This window comes from Aquarana catesbeiana, linkage group LG02 (genome assembly GCF_042186555.1).
Source record: "Aquarana catesbeiana isolate 2022-GZ linkage group LG02, ASM4218655v1, whole genome shotgun sequence".
Lineage (NCBI taxonomy): Eukaryota > Metazoa > Chordata > Amphibia > Anura > Ranidae > Aquarana > Aquarana catesbeiana.
In genome coordinates this window covers 759117920-759133644 of record NC_133325.1, presented here as the reverse complement: position 1 = coordinate 759133644, position 15725 = coordinate 759117920, and the positions used below count along the sequence as shown (strand labels likewise).

Genomic DNA, 15725 nt, shown 5'->3' with positions numbered 1-15725 from the left:
TGAAGTCCATGATTCCTAATAGAACCGTCCAGACCTCCAAGTATGCTCCAAGAGCACATGTATCACATTAGTGACCACCACCTTGCAGACACTGGAGAAAAAAAGTACTTCCTGTATAGGAGGGGTTATATAGAGGGGCGACTTCCTGTCTTTTGGGTGTGCCAGTGTCCATTCACTTATAGGTGGCATATAACCCAGATAGTAATTACTATAGTTGCTCTGTGTCCCGTGATGTACGATAAGGAAATACGCTTAAGCGCAGGTTGAAATGGTGCATCTTTTTTATCTCTTTAGAGTCCTATATGTTATGATTTGTGACCAAGTCTTACTTAGAAATGTCTAAAAATGCCCTTTTCCCCCCATCAAAAAATGCTGCAGTACCCTGTGCTGGCAGAGCTGAGCAACAGACACACCCTCATCACATGTGTTCTCACACAGACCTGTATTGCAGAAAAGGGGAGGGTGTATGTCTGACAAGGTCTAAATGCTCTGGCTTTATTTCTGAAGCCTACTGGATTGCACAGTCCAGTGACAGTCCATCCATTAGGGGAGCCGAGGCGCCGCCCCATCTAGGAGTAATGGATAGATTCATGCATAGCATAGCATAGCATAGCATGAATCTATCCATGGCCGCCGCCACCCCCTATTCAGGCGTCCGGCGCCTTAATTACAGCGGCAGGGGTGTTTTTTTGAAGTACCTGATTAGAGCCATAGGCTCTAATAGGCTTCAAAATAGGGTGGCTCGTGGCGCAGAGCATTGCGCCATTAGCGCACCCAGGTGTTACAACAAGAATAAATATTCGCCGTTATAACACTGATCCTTAATCCGGCCAATCAGAAGTGCGTATGAGACCAGTTTTCTGATTGGCCGAAAAGAGAAGACTGATCGGGCACTGAGGGAGGAAACTGAAGCCGCCGCAGAGAGCAGGGGAACGGGAAGCCGCCGCCATGGGGTAAGTGCGACAGACCATAGAGGGACTTTCCAGCCCCCTCTTCAATTATTATTCCTTTGTTTCTTTCTTCCTTCCTTATGATGTCATACAAAGCCCTAGGCAGACTCACAAGCTGACATGCCACAACCTCTCCCAGACTGGACTCTCTGGTTGGGACATTAAGCTAATGGTCATTGATCTGGTGAGAGTTTAGTGTGTTGTGATTTCTTGAGCAGACCAGCATTGTATTGCAGGGTTTGGATTCAATTTTGTCTGCAAGAAACAGTATTAGAATAACATTATTTTATGTATGAAAAGGTGAGTGTTTCTGAGTAGTATATATAGACCTTGGGGGGCAGTGGTGTCGGTGGCATACTGTTTGCCACGCTCCCCCCCCCCAAAAAAAATTCCACTGGCACAGTCATATTTAGACACCTGTCCCAACTGCTGTAAGTGGAAGCCAGACTATGGAAACAGAGGCTGTTAACACAACCTTAGTCTGGCTACACATCTATTTCACATCTATTTCAATTGTGCTGAAATACTACGATTTACAGATATTAGAAACTTTTCAAAATACGGAAAGGGGAATTTCAGCCATGCACATGGCTAGTTTCAGACAAGGCCAAATCCTGCAATGCACCTCAGTTTTTAATACTTAAGTGTTTATAAAAACCTGAGAGTTTAAAACATATGGGTACGTCACTGGTCCAGAAGTGACACAATACATAAGTCACCCACTACCCAAGTATATTGAACAGCTTACCCATTTCTTGGAAATATTTATCTAATTCTTTTCCTAAGGCAGATACAGATTCAATGTTCCGATTCTCTGCAAGAAACCACACAAAGCACCGGAAGTCCTGTATGCTCATATTAAACAGGGTGTCATACAGGCTGTTGGATAAGGAGTCTGTTAATTCATAGTCTATGTTCTTCCCATAGGATACATTCCATAAGTTAATGACATCCTGGAGTTTAATACTTTTCAAATGTTCTTCATTGCGAACTCGGAATCCTTCTGCGGCCTGCAGACCTTGAACAAAAATAAGAGAATTTAGGAATGAAAAATGCACAACAAGCTTACAAAGCAAGAGGGGGAAGGTGGGGTAAAAAAACCCCGGGACTTTTAAGGTGTTTGTGATAAATAGTAGATAGACAAGGCCCCTTTCACACATGCGGACCGTATGTCCGTATTTCATCCATCCGTTTTCGGATGAAATACGGACATACATGCATCCCTATGGGATAGCGGGTGTCAGCGGATGTACATCCGCTAACACCCGATGTTGTCCGGCTCCGCTCTCGTCCGATTCTGCGGACGGAAGAAAATCCTATTTTTCTATCCGTCTGCAGAGCGGATCGGATGAACACGGACAGACGGTTCGTGTTCCTCCGATCCCCCATAGGGGAGAGCGGAGATCTGACAGGGCGGTCCCTGCACAGTGTGCGGGTCCCGCCCTGTCATCTGCCTGCTCAGCTGGGGAAAACGGAGCGATCCCCGCTGAGCAGCGGATAAACACGGGGCGGATCAACACGGATCCGTCCCGTGTGAAAGGGGCCTTAAGGCATCCATGAAAAAGTTTTTATTACAAAAAATGCAAACAACACAACAAGGTAAAATTATCCACATCAAGTTCTGTAGGAGACAAAACATTTTGTCTCCTACAGAACTTGATGAGGATAATTTTATCCTGTTGTGTTGTTTGCATTTTTTGTAATAAAAACTTTTTTATGGATGCCTTTAGAGTGTCTATCTACTATTTATCACAAACACCTTAAAAGTCCCAGGGTTGTTTACCTCACCTTCCCCCCTCTTGTTAATCAATAATTAGGGATGTGGTGTTAAGTTAGATGTTTCAGCCCTTATCATTGCTCTTGTTAACCTTACAAAGCAGCTGAGCTCAAGCCAAACAGATAAGTATACAGTAGACAGAAATGGAAACCTGAGAAAGTAGTTGTAAAACTGTTCAATCAGTTTTGTGATTGACAGATACCAACCAGATAATGGGGCTCTCACTTTTCTTCGGTGTGAAGGAAAGTATACCTGTGACCGCATATCTGTATCATCCCAGAGCACAATCAGGAGTGGCAATGAGGTTGAGGTTGCCACTCATCATTGTACTCTAGGATGATATGAATGTGCGGTCACAGGGATACTCTCCTTCACACTGAGCGATCTTAGAACCCGGGAAAGGCTGCCTCCTGACCAGCACTCTAAGTGGTGGACAGTAAGGACTAGTACCCCCTTCAGGGAACCTGAGCGGCACACGATACAGGTTTTTTGGCTCTCACTTTTCTTCACTGCAGATATTCTAGCAATGTCAAAGCCCCGAGCCTACTTACTGGAACATGACAGAGCATCAGCATACTGACAAGGTAATCTCAGTTTTCCTGGTGGAAATCTCCCCATTTAAGCCAGACAACACCGTGCAATGTTAGTCCCCACCCCCAGTCCTGTGAAGGGGAACACAGAAAGCTGGTGTAAAGGGATTTTTGACTTACCTGTAAAATCCTTATCTTACAGTACAGGATGGTGTCATCCATTCAATCAGGAAGTGTGTCAGCAAATAGATGTTAAGCAGAACTAAAAGTGGTTGTAAAAGGCACAAGGTTTTTTACCTTCATGCATGAAGGTAAGAAACCTGTGTGCAGCAGCCCCCGCCCAGCCCTCTTCAATAATTACCCGAGCCCCCTCTTGATCCAGCGATGTCCACGAGAGCCTTGACTCACACTCCTGATTGGCTTTAGGCAGAAGCGGGAGCCATTGGCTCCAGCTGCTGTCAATCACAGCCAGTAAGCCAATCAGGAGACGGAGGGGCAGGGCCGAGCCATGGCTTCGTGTGTGAATTGACACACAGAGCCTCGGCTCGGGAGCACACCTGCTTGGGTGCCCCCCCAGCAAGCTGCTAGCTGTGGGGGCACCCGGCAGGAACGAGGGGCCAGAGAAGAGAAGGATCCAGTCTGCAAAACCATTGCACAGAGCAGGTAGGTATAACATGTTTGTTATTTTAGAAAAAAACAAAAACACAAACTGGTGGCCCTCCAGCTGTTGTAGAACTACAATTCCCATGAGGCATTGCAAGGCTGACAGTTACAAGCATGACTCTCAAAGGCAGAGGTATTATGGGACTTGTAGTCCAGCCACAGCTGGAGGGCCGCCAGTTTGGGACCCATGGTTTAAAGCTTTGTGGGGGGGGGGGGGGGTAAGCTCTTGCCATAACATGCAAGTATTCACAGCATCGGTGCACATTATGGCAAACTTACCCCCTACTGTACACACAGGAAGGAAAACAGAAAAAAAAAAAAGGAGTTAGATATTTACTTGCTTACCTTTTTCATCTATCATCAAGATCCACTTGTGCAGATCACTAGATATATGCTCATGGTGAACTTTTAGCAGATACAGAAGCACTCTGGTTTTGACTCTGTCATTTAGCTTGTAGAGATGATTGAGAAGATTTTTCATCTTGCTATTAGACTGAGGCAGTAAGCTGGTATTCTTGTCAAATTCACTCAGTTCTTGTACACTTATAATTCTCCACGCAGCTATAGAGTCCCAAAATTTAGGAAAGGATAATGGACATCCCCTAATTATCAGCTGTTGTTTCTGGATTACTTGTGACAACAAAGGATCCCATGGTATATGGAAGCCATTACTCACTAGGAAGATAAAAACAAAACATAGTTGTATTAAGACAAAGTGAAAAGAACGCCTCTCTTGTGATTCAACTTCGACCCAGTCACATCTTTGATTTTAATTTTGGATACAGTGGTAAAAGTTTTGCAGTCTGTGTACCCACAGGGGAGATTTCCTCTGACTTCCTGTCCTGGTGACTGATGAAGTGGGGCTCCTGAAAACCCCAGAAGTGTGTTGGGTGTTTTGGTAAACTGTTACTGCGATGAACTTTATCTGAACTGTCAACATTAGTCTGGCATTTTCACTTTCCCTACAAACTGTAACCACTTCCGGACGGTCCACCGTGGATATACGTCGGTATTTTGACGTTAAATACCGTTATGCCAGCAGATAGCTGCAATAACCACAGTACTTTTCTCTGCAGTGGGCAGTCCGCTTTAAGAGAAAAGCGGTCTCCATGGCGGATTCGCGGCAAGATCACTTTTATGGGTGGGAGAGCTGCCCCCCCCTCACCCACCACGTCCCGATGCTCTCTGCCGCTTACCAGAGCCGTTGGAAGCGCCGGATACATCTGGTGTCCTGAAGGGCAGGAAGTTGAGTGAGGGCATGATGGCCCCACTCGACTCCATGCCCTTGGAGGACCGGAGCGACATCAAACGTCACTTCTGCCCAACAGCCTTAAAAGGGACAATTTTTTTATTGGAAAAAAAAAAAAAAAAAAGTATTTTTCTTCCGCCCCCCATAAATATATGAATAAATATATAAATATAAATAACAATAAGTGTAAATGTGATATCTAAGATCTTTTTGACCCCAGATCTCACATCAATTATTTTTTTTAAAAAAGGACTGTGTAAAAAAAAAAAAAAAAAAAATTTTAAGCGTCCCGTCCCTCCATACTCGCGCGCAGAAGCAAACACATACGTAAGTCACGTCCACATTTGTAAGCGGTGTTCAAACCACACATGTGAGGTATTGCCGCGATCGTTAGAGCGAGAGAAATAATTCTAGCAAAAGACCCCATTGCTAGCTCAAAACTGGTAACCTGTAGAAATTTTTAAACGTCAATTTTTTTAACGATTTTTAAGTGTCAAAAGTTTGTCGTCCATTCTATGAGCGGGAAACAATTTTGAAGCATAACATGTTGGGTATCAATTTACTCAGCGTAACATTATTTTTCACAATATAGAGAAAAAAATATATAGAAAAAAAAATTGGCTAACGGTTTTCTTATTTAATTTAAAAAAAAAAAAAGTATTTTTTTCCAAAAAAAAAGTGTTTGTACAGACAGCTGCGCAAATACGGTATGACAAAGTATTGCAATGACCACCATTTTATTCTCTAGAGTGACTGGAAAAATAATATATGTAGTGTTTGGGGGTTTCAAGTAATTTTCTAGCAAAAAAAAAAAAACTGATTTTAACTTGTAAACAAGTGTAAAAAACAGGCCTGGTCCTTACATGGTTCAAGTATAACTAAAGTATAACCAACGGCAAAACATTTTTTTTTTTGTTTTGGAACGAAGGGGGATTAGAACACCTGTCCGTTTTTATAGCCCCCGTTAAGGGGATTCAGTCTCTTTATTTGTCCTGTTTACTGTTATCATTGAAAGTAAAATAAAAAAAGTCAACATTTTGGGTTGTCCCAGAAAAGTAATAGAAGGGAAATCTTCCAATGGAGACACTAGTTCTGGTGACCTAGGCGTCTCCAAGTTTTGCTGTCCGCCTGACTGTAAATATACATCATTACTTTGATGTTAAAAACCAGGGTTATAATAACATCTAGCTGCCATAACCCAGGTATCTTTATTTACAGCAGACGATTGGCTTTCAAATAAAAGTGGTCCCAGTGGCACATTCACCGCAAGATCACTTTTAAAATCAGCGAGAGAGGTCCACGCCCCCCCCCGCGTCCCGGTCGTCTCCAAGCTTACTGGACCTGTTGGTAAGCCCCGGAGCTGATCTTATTGATGCCTGGGCCGGAAGCCGAGTGAGGGCAAGATGCCCTTGGAGGACTGGAGTGATGTTTTTTTGCTTATAAAGGTAAATGAGAGATCACAAGTCTTTTTGACCCCAGATCTCTCAATAAAGAGCACCTGTTATGCCTATTTATATTACAAGGGATGTTTACATTCCTAGATAAAAATGTTTAACACGTCGCCTATGGAGATTTTTTAAAGTACTGTAGTTTGTCGCTCTTCCACAAGCGTGCACAATTTTAAAAGCATGACATGTTAAGTATCCATTTACTCGGCGTAATATATTTCACATTATACAAAAAAATTGGGCTAACTTTATGATTTTGTTTTTATTTATTAAAAAGTGTATTTTTTCCAAATAAATTTCATTTGAAAGACCATTGCACAAATACAAAAATATGGCAACAACTGCCATTTTATTCTCTAGGGTCTTTGCTAAAAAAAATATATAATGTTTAGGGGTTCCAAGTAATTTTCTAGCAAAAAATACAGATTTTTACTGGTCTTAAAGTGGTTAACTTGCAGGGATTTTCTGTCACTTCCTGTTTGGCTGAAGTGAAGGGAAATCTCTGAAATGGGACTCAAATAGCGACAAAAAGATTTGACAGGGGTTATAAACCTCCCTTGCGTTAATTAAGGTTTTGCCTATTAGTTCTACTTTAAAGTTTAGTTCTGTAGCAGGTCAAAAGGCAATATGGCAAAATGTATCTGCATGTTAATGTAAGCCAGTTACATTCCCAGTCCTCCGTCTTCTTTGACTAGTGACACCAGATTGTTCAGCCAGGAGACTAGTTTTTAAATATATTCGCTTCACAGGAGTACATTTATCACAGTAACTTTAGTATTTGCTTTTACCCCCAACACTTATCTAATAGAAGTAGATAGAGCTAACATATGGGATGTCAGCCACACACACATATCTCTCTAGATCACAAATCTGCACTGCTTTTATAATAATAGAACATAAAAAAAAATCACAGCACTGAAACTAACCAACTGCATCAGGAAGAATCTTCTCTTGACGTTTCCCTCTATTACCACTACATGGCTGATCTACGTGTTCTTCCTCTAATATCTTCTTCCTCTCTGCTTTATTTTCATGCTTAGCTTTATGTTTTTTGGCACTTGAAACAAGAAAGAATAAAAAAAGATAAAAGAATGGATCGATCTGGATGACAATGCTCATGTGAGCATTTGGTAAGGGCAGAAGTAAAGCCATAACTGACAGGTACGCAGCTGTTTAGGAAATATGTACAGTATATGTAAGATATGTATTCATAATGAAGCTGAAATAAAGAAAATATAAACCGAACCTACAACAATAGTTACAAACTATTTAGAGAAACAAGATAACACAACTCACATTTATAAAACGTATACTAAGATGACCACAGTCATAGACAATCATATCTAAGGGACTTTAAAATAAACCGTAAATCTGCAAGATTCAAACTGAGTAGAGCATGAAAGATTACATAAAAGTAGAAGTAACTTTAAAAAAAAAAAAAGATGAAGGAGACAGGCATTTGAAGTTTGGTTCCTGCTAAATCTGCAGCCATCTATCAATTAGCCACTTTAGCTCCGGAAGGTTTACCCCCCTTCACTGCGTTACTTTAACTGACAATTGCACGGTTGTGCGAAGCTGTACCCAAATAAGATTGATGTCCTTTTTTCCCCACAAATAGAGCTTTCTTTTGGTGGTATTTAATCACCACTGCATTTATTTTTTGCGCTATAAACAAAAAAAGACAAGCAATTTTGAAGAAAAAAAACAAACAAAACAATATTTTTTACTTTCTGCTATAAAACATACCCAATAAAAAAAATGCAAATAATCAAATTTCTTAAATCAATTTAGGCCAATATGTATTCTGCTACATATTTTTGGTAAAAAAAAATCCCAATAAGCGTATATTGATTGGTTTGTGCAAAAGTTATAGCATCTAATAAACTATGGGATCTATTTTTGGATTTTTTTTTTTTCTTTTTTAGTAGTAATGGCGGTGATCAGTGACTTATAGCGGGACTGTGATATTGCGGTGGACAAATCGGACACCGACACTTTTGGGGACCAGTGACACTAAGAGAGTGATCAGTGCTAAAAAATATGCAGTCATTGTACTATTGACACTGGCTGGGAAGGGGTTAACATCAGGGGCGATCAAAGGGCTAAATGTGTGCCTAGCCAGTGTTTTCTTACTGTATGGGAGGTTCTTTTACTAGAGAAGGGATAGATCCATGCCCCTGTTTTGCAGGAACACAGGATCAATGCCTTCTGTACTTACAGAATGGCGTTCTACCTTGTTTGCATAGGCAGCGCGCCATTCTCCATCGGTACTGAAGAATCAGCGGCTGCCGGCGATCAGCTCCTGTTGTGTATAATCACAGTGGGAGCAGGCCGGTGCGCGCCCCAGAAGAATCGGAGCGCAGCCATGCCACCAAAAGTTATATGGTTGGCAAGTGGTTAAAAAAAAAAAAAAAAACAGAGGTCAGGGAGGGCCAGTTTTAAAGCACTCTTCGTGCTTTCTAGGAATATTTTTATAAGAATGATTGTACATAGTCTGGGTACAGGGGCACAATAAATTAAAGCACTATTCAACAGCACAAAAGTGATTTTACCTTGTGCCTTTGTGTTTTACAGCAGGTTTATGTGGTTCTTTCTTCTTTACTATTTTATCTTCAAACTAGAAAGCAGATTTAAGAAAAAAAGGTTAATATATGCACTAAAAAAATACAATTTTCATGTGCAATCAACAGTGGAAGATCTTTGTTATAAAAAAAGGTGAGCTCTGAGATTTTCTTAAAACTACGGTGATCAGCAAGCCTAAAAGGAAGGGGAAACAACTCGAACGTACTAAGACAGCAAAAAAACTTTACAGAGGATTCATACATTACGGTATTGTTAAGAAGGGAAAGTAGAATGAATGTACTCGCCCTAAAAATCCTTTTTGTGGATTCAAAGTATAACTAAAGGGGGGGAGAGGGATTAGAAAGTAGGGATCGACCGATTATCAGTGAGGACGATACTCACTTCTTTTTTCAGAAGTATTGTATCAAAAGACTGACCATTTTACCGATATTGCTTCAAGGGGTTTGCTTTATTGTAACAACCACCAATGTGACCCCCTGATCCTTCCATAAAGAGTACCTTTTAATGCCTATTACTGACACAAGGGATGTTTACAATCCTTGTGACAGCAATAACAGTTATAAAAAAAAAAAATGTAAAAAGTACAGTTAGTTATCGGCAGCCGAGGTGGCCGAAATATTGGTATCGTATCGGCACCTGAAAAATGATATCGGTTGATCCCTATTAGAAAGCAGTCAGTTTTTATTGCGGTCTGTGCCCCCATTAGGGAGATTCACGTTTGGGGGGGTGGTCGATTATGCCCCTGAATAAACTCCAGGAAAAGGATTTTTAGGATAAAAAAAAAACCTACTTTCATTCTTGTCAATTGAGGAACACAGAAGTCAAACCTTTGGGATATCCCAAAGCAGTCCAACTAAGGGGTGAGCAACACAACAACCACTAACAGGGTCGAGAAAACTGGGAACTGCCTGCAGCTCAAAGAGTCACCTGAAGGACCTTATACCCTATGCTGATAGTAGATGACGCAGAATTCTTAACCTGTTGGAACAGAGTATGTGTGAACGGAAGACTAGGTAGCAGCCTTAAAAACAGCTGCTTGGTAGAGAAAGGCCCAGGAAGAACTCGTAGCTAGTAGAGTGCAACTTGATGGGAATTGGTGGATACTGATAGCAAATTTCTCATGAGGCCCGTCTGTACAAAAGTCTTAACTAATGAGAGGCCAACAGTGTCTATGAAAGAATAAGAAGCACAGAAACCTGACCCTTGATGGTGCTGAAAACCATACCCTGGTCCAGACCCAGCTGTAGAAAAGAGAAAATGGGAGTTCTAAGACTCACACCAAGTTAAAGGATAGACCTTGCGAAAAGATGACTTCCTAGCCTTTTGCATCATAGGAAATCAGTGTAATTGAGATAACCCTGTCCCTCAGAACCTGGGCTTCAGCAGCCATGTTAAATCTAGCTGCCATTAACAGGATTATACAAGATCAGTGTACCACATGCATGGGCCGGCAAAGAATCCCAAGAAGCAGACAAAGGAAGACGTTTCTGGGGAGAAAAGCCATAGAATAGTGTTTAACGATTCCAGAGAGCCACCAGTACATCCACTGCTTCCTCTGGTCCACATCAGGTGCCACACCTGCAATGCAAGTCCTGGACTACCTCCAGGTGTAGGAACCACCCTCCCTGGTCCAGCCACTGCCGGCTTAGGAAGTCTGCCAGCCAGTAGTCTATACTGTACCTGGAATGTGCAGAGATGACAAAGCTGGAAAGTGAAGTACTACTCAGGACAAGAACCAATCTACCTCTCTCGCCATGGTGAGACATCTATTTCCTCCGTGATGATTGATGTAGGACACTGAAATGCCATTGTTTAACTCTAACAGATGACCCCTCAGTACAATGGTTCAGTGCTATAGAGGCAGCCATATTACTCAAAGTTTCAGGGTGAAATTTCTCAGAAGAGGAGACTCCTCCAATGCCCAAGTCTCCTACAGAGACAGGGTGGCCGAGACACCTTCCTGCCTGGTAGGCCGGCATCTGTCGTGAGCATCCTTCAAAAGATGGCAAGGAAGAAGGTCTTCACTGACTCCAGAACTGGATGCCTGAGCCACCAGGCCAGGGACAATCTGGCTCTTGGAGATAGAAAAACTGGTCAGTCCAGAGATCGATCAACTTGTCCCACCAACACAGTGTTGCATTGTAGAGGAAAAGAGCAAAAGGGGGCAAAAGGAACTGCTCTGGAGGAGGCTACTCATTAAAAAAAAAAAAAAAAAAAAAGAGATAAGTGTCAAGTTTTTCCCGTGGAAGGAATACTCTGGCCTGTGTCCAGGACTAGGTACAGATGCTTCAAACGATGAGTTCCAAGGATGATTTCTAAAGATTCAGGATCCATCCAAATCACCAACGTTTGGACTGTCAACTCACTTTGTTCGAAAGCGTCTGCAACTGGCAAGGCCAGAGCCACGTGGACACCAGTCTTGATTGCCCTGTTAAACTAAATCTACATATTCATGAATAGAAGGCTATCTGGCGCCCTCCAGTGGTCCACTAAATACTTGATCTTATTCCAGGATCCTCTATCCCTCCTACATTCACCGTTCTACCATTTATGTACTGTCCTCTCTTTTGGGGTACAAAGCACCATCATATAATGGATAAATGTCACATTTTTTAATCAAACCAATCCAATTATTTAAGCGCTACAAAAACCACACTCCTGAAGAAGCCACACATTTGGCGAAACATGTTGAGAAATGAATATCGTAGCATGGAAAATTTTATAACTGTTTTCTGGTAGTAAAGACCATTATATTGTTATTTATTTTATTGTGATTTTAAAAGGATTTGGAATAAAATTGTTTCTTGATTTTTTGGAATATTTGAATATATCATTGTTAATTAGGCACCCATAAAGTCCAGCATTACTCTAACCATTTGATAAATAAAAACCATTACATAAGTGATTTTAAAGGTACCTTTTTTTTGTCTATAATCACCTGCTCTGTGCAATGGAATTGCACAGAGCAGCCACGAACCTCCTCTTTTCAGCCCCCCCCCTCTGTCAAGTGCTCCCATGGGAAGCAGCTTCTCGTGTGTGCTTGGGCCCGAGCCCCGCTGCTGCGTCCATTGACACAAACAGCAGGACTCGGCCCAGCTCCCTCGTCACAGGCTTTGTTTGACAGTACTGGAAGCCAATGGCTCCGGGTGCCCCAGCAAAGCCTGCGTGACCTGGAAGTGAGGGGAGAGAAGAGCTGCAGACATGCATCGAAAGAGGGGTCAAGTAAGTAAAAGGGGGAGTGCAGGGGGGGTGATGACATCTAAACGTTTTTTACCCTAATACAAGGAATGCATTGAAGGTAAAAAATGTTTAGGCTTTACAACCACTTTAATTCTATGAATAAATACTATAAAGTAAACATCACTGCAAGTCTAGCATCTCATAGCAACATACCTCACATTTTACTTCCCCTGTAGTATCATATATTACAATATGACAAATGAGCCCTCTGCAGTCTGGGGTCAGACATGGGTATCTAAGGAAATCCTGTGGGGGGGGGGGGGAGAAAAAAAGAAACAGATCAATTATTTTTAGCTTACTCCTTACTCTCTGAATTATCTTGAAGTTAGTAAACATACTTTTAGTTACCCACACAGACCCTAATGAACGCTTATGCTTGAAACAGACCCTAATGAGCTCTTCTGCTGGGATTTTGAAAGCTTTTATTTGGAATCCAATCAGGACATCAAGGAAGATAAATAACGTATTCAATACCCGAGAAGACAACCCCACATGGCTATGGCTTCAGTCCCAATACAGTTTCTACATCTGTGCCTTTAAATCCAATCTCTATTTTTATCCCCTCACCCCCAACTCCACCCTCTAACCTCCATACCTCACTGAAGAGGTGTAAAATTTGCAAAATTTTAGTAAGAAAAACTTCAGCTTACCTTGTCATTCTTATCAGAATATGCAGTGGCCTTCAACTTTTTCCAACAACAAACATGGAATTCAACTATACAGTACTGACAACACACCAAACGGATAAACCCCTATAAAACATGAGAGAAAACTCTTCAATGACTATTTGAAAAATTTTACATATAAAAGGAACAGCACAAAAAGGTTGAAAGTTAACAACTGTATCTGCACCAATTGCTTTTGCAAACACAGATATTAGCACAAATTAAAAAAAAAAAAGGATTGGTGGCATCATCACTGTGCAGTTCCACCCACTACAGGCTGTCTGCAGAAATGGATCTATGAATGGAGGAGGTCTGCCCCCTGCATTCATAGATCACGTTTCATTTGTGCAGTCGGACGTAAGAGCGGTCGCAGTTGTGCTCTCTCAATGATAGCCCTAACAGCCCGCTAGTTCTATTAACACCCGTGGCACCAGAAGATTACAGTGGGGGGGTTGGCATGAGCAGGGGAGAATTTCAACTAACAGAAGCTGTATCAGAGCAAAGGACACATCCTACTAAGTTATATCCCTGGTGCTGATTTTTCTTTTTTTTTTTTTCTTTTGACTTCACTTAGGCTTTAAGACACCAATGGGTTGAATTCAACAGAGCAACAAGCAGCAAAATAAGCAAATTACCATCATCCACAGCAGCTTATTAGATCATAGGTTACTGAAGTCGAGTCTCACAACGAAAAAAATCTCTATCTTAAGATTTTTTTTTTTTTTTTTTAAAAGCAAAACAGAATTGCAAAGTATATTTTGCAAAAGAGTTTTAACCTGGCTCCTTGTGATTTCTTTCTGTTCTGCGCACACTGCAGGGCACATCCCAGCTCTAAGCTCGGAATGCCTACACAGGGGAACAATGCTGCTCTAAATTTAGGAGTGGCGCACAGCAGCATCAATCCATTGCAGGAACCTGCATTAGGTGGACCTAACTGGCACTATTCAACAGTTATTTGGTGAGACTTTACAGGGACACTTATGGGGGCACCCGAGCCAAGCTGCAGCTCCGTGTGTCCATTGAGACACGGAGCTGCCGTTAGGCCCCGCCTTCCTCTCTCCCTGGTTGGTGAACGGGCTTTGATTGACAGCAGCAGGAGCCAATGGGGCCGCTGCTGTGTCTCAGCCAATCAGGAGGGAGAGTTCCGGACGGCCGAGGGATTCGTGGACATCGCTGACAGAGATGGGGCTCAGGTAAGGGGGTGCTGGGGCGGCTGCTATACAGACAAGGCTTTTTATCTTAATGCATTAAGATAAAAAACCTTCTGCCTTTACAACTCCTTAAGAAAAAAAACTGTGAATTTGAAATTAAGCTCCAACTGTTTAATGGGAGCGTTTGATGAGCTTCCCAAGTCTACATATGCTAAACATTTGTTGCGTATTTGCTGTATTTCTATGCAAAAAATTAATCCTACTATTCTCGAAAGACGCCTGCCCTTATCCTAGCTTGACATAAATACTACTTTACTCTTGTATAACCACTTGCCGACTGCCTAACTGGGAAAATACGTCATCTGCTTGAAATTAAAATACCGGGGTTATGGCTGCAGCTAGATGCCATAACCCCTGTATTTTCTTTTCCCTCAGGGTCCGGACTTTCCGATAAAAGTGATCCCTGCAGGCGATACGTCGTGGGATCACTTTTAGAGATTAAAAATGTCTTTTTTAAATTGGGGGAAAAAAAAAGTGTAGAGGGACCGAATTTTATTTATTTTTAAAAGTTATTTTTTTGTTTTTAGAAATCATACTTACCTAGGTGGACCGATGCTGCATCTGTCCCCTGCCGCTTCTAAGACTGAGAACTGAGCGATCAAAGATCAGTTGCCACTGTCTGCTCCCACCTCGGCGCTCACTGGAGTGCTGAGCTGTCGAGTAGGTGAGAGTGGCTGCGCTCAGGCTCTCAGCGGCTCGCTGAGAGGCTGAGCCAGCTGCCGATTCAGGCATTTAGGTGGATCCCGACCATATGGTTGCAATCTTTTCCCAGCCTGGACCGGCTCTGTGACTTCAGCCCTCTGTCAGCTGAAAACAGGTCATAGGAATGCAGTGTGATCCACAGGAGTACAGCCAAAGGAGCTTTGAAATCTGATTACCTTGAAATCAGGGTCTGTAAAATAGATCTGGATTTTAGGTAAACCCAAACACTGCTCAAAGCGGCAAACAGCATTGGGTTTAGGTGGAAACTTGCATTCCTCTATGCAGGTATCCAAGAGGATCTAAGGGAAAAAAAAAAAACAAAGATTAGGAACCATTACAAATCCAAATCTACAGACCACCAAAGATGTTTGATCATCTTGTAGCAGCAAGGTTTCAAACAGCACATTAAATTGTGTATTAGAGTGGGAAAACCCAAAGATGCATCTGGTAACTAGGTATTAGTGTGGTTATACTCCCCGTGTTATTTGCTTTACATTGTATGATTGGCGATTATGCTGTGGCTGCAGTTTGCACTCTCGTGGCTGACTGACTCACCCATGTCCATGTATTAATTCATCCAGCTTGTCCCTATTCGCTAAAGGGACAGGCAATTTCTTGCTCTGGGTCATACAATCCAAAGCTCACCATTTCCTCTGTGTTACATCAGAAATCTGAGTGCTAATGTGATGAAAGACTACATGGTGATC

The 15725-nt window shown here is 42.1% G+C and overlaps 1 protein-coding gene across 4 annotated transcripts in view; it reads right to left on the bottom strand.

Moving 5' to 3' along the window:
• The window catches only part of TTC3 (tetratricopeptide repeat domain 3), a 189246-nt gene that overhangs the window by 72215 nt on the left and 101306 nt on the right, over window positions 1-15725 (bottom strand). For all 4 annotated transcript variants that reach the window (XM_073617200.1, XM_073617202.1, XM_073617201.1 and 1 more), the window contains 7 exons: window positions 15195-15317; window positions 13091-13192; window positions 12594-12686; window positions 9170-9234; window positions 7544-7674; window positions 4266-4595; window positions 1699-1968 (listed from right to left, as the gene is read on the bottom strand). In XM_073617200.1, the coding sequence (XP_073473301.1) occupies window positions 1699-1968; window positions 4266-4595; window positions 7544-7674; window positions 9170-9234; window positions 12594-12686; window positions 13091-13192; window positions 15195-15317 (1114 nt within the window). The remainder of the gene's footprint in view (window positions 1-1698; window positions 1969-4265; window positions 4596-7543; window positions 7675-9169; window positions 9235-12593; window positions 12687-13090; window positions 13193-15194; window positions 15318-15725) is intronic.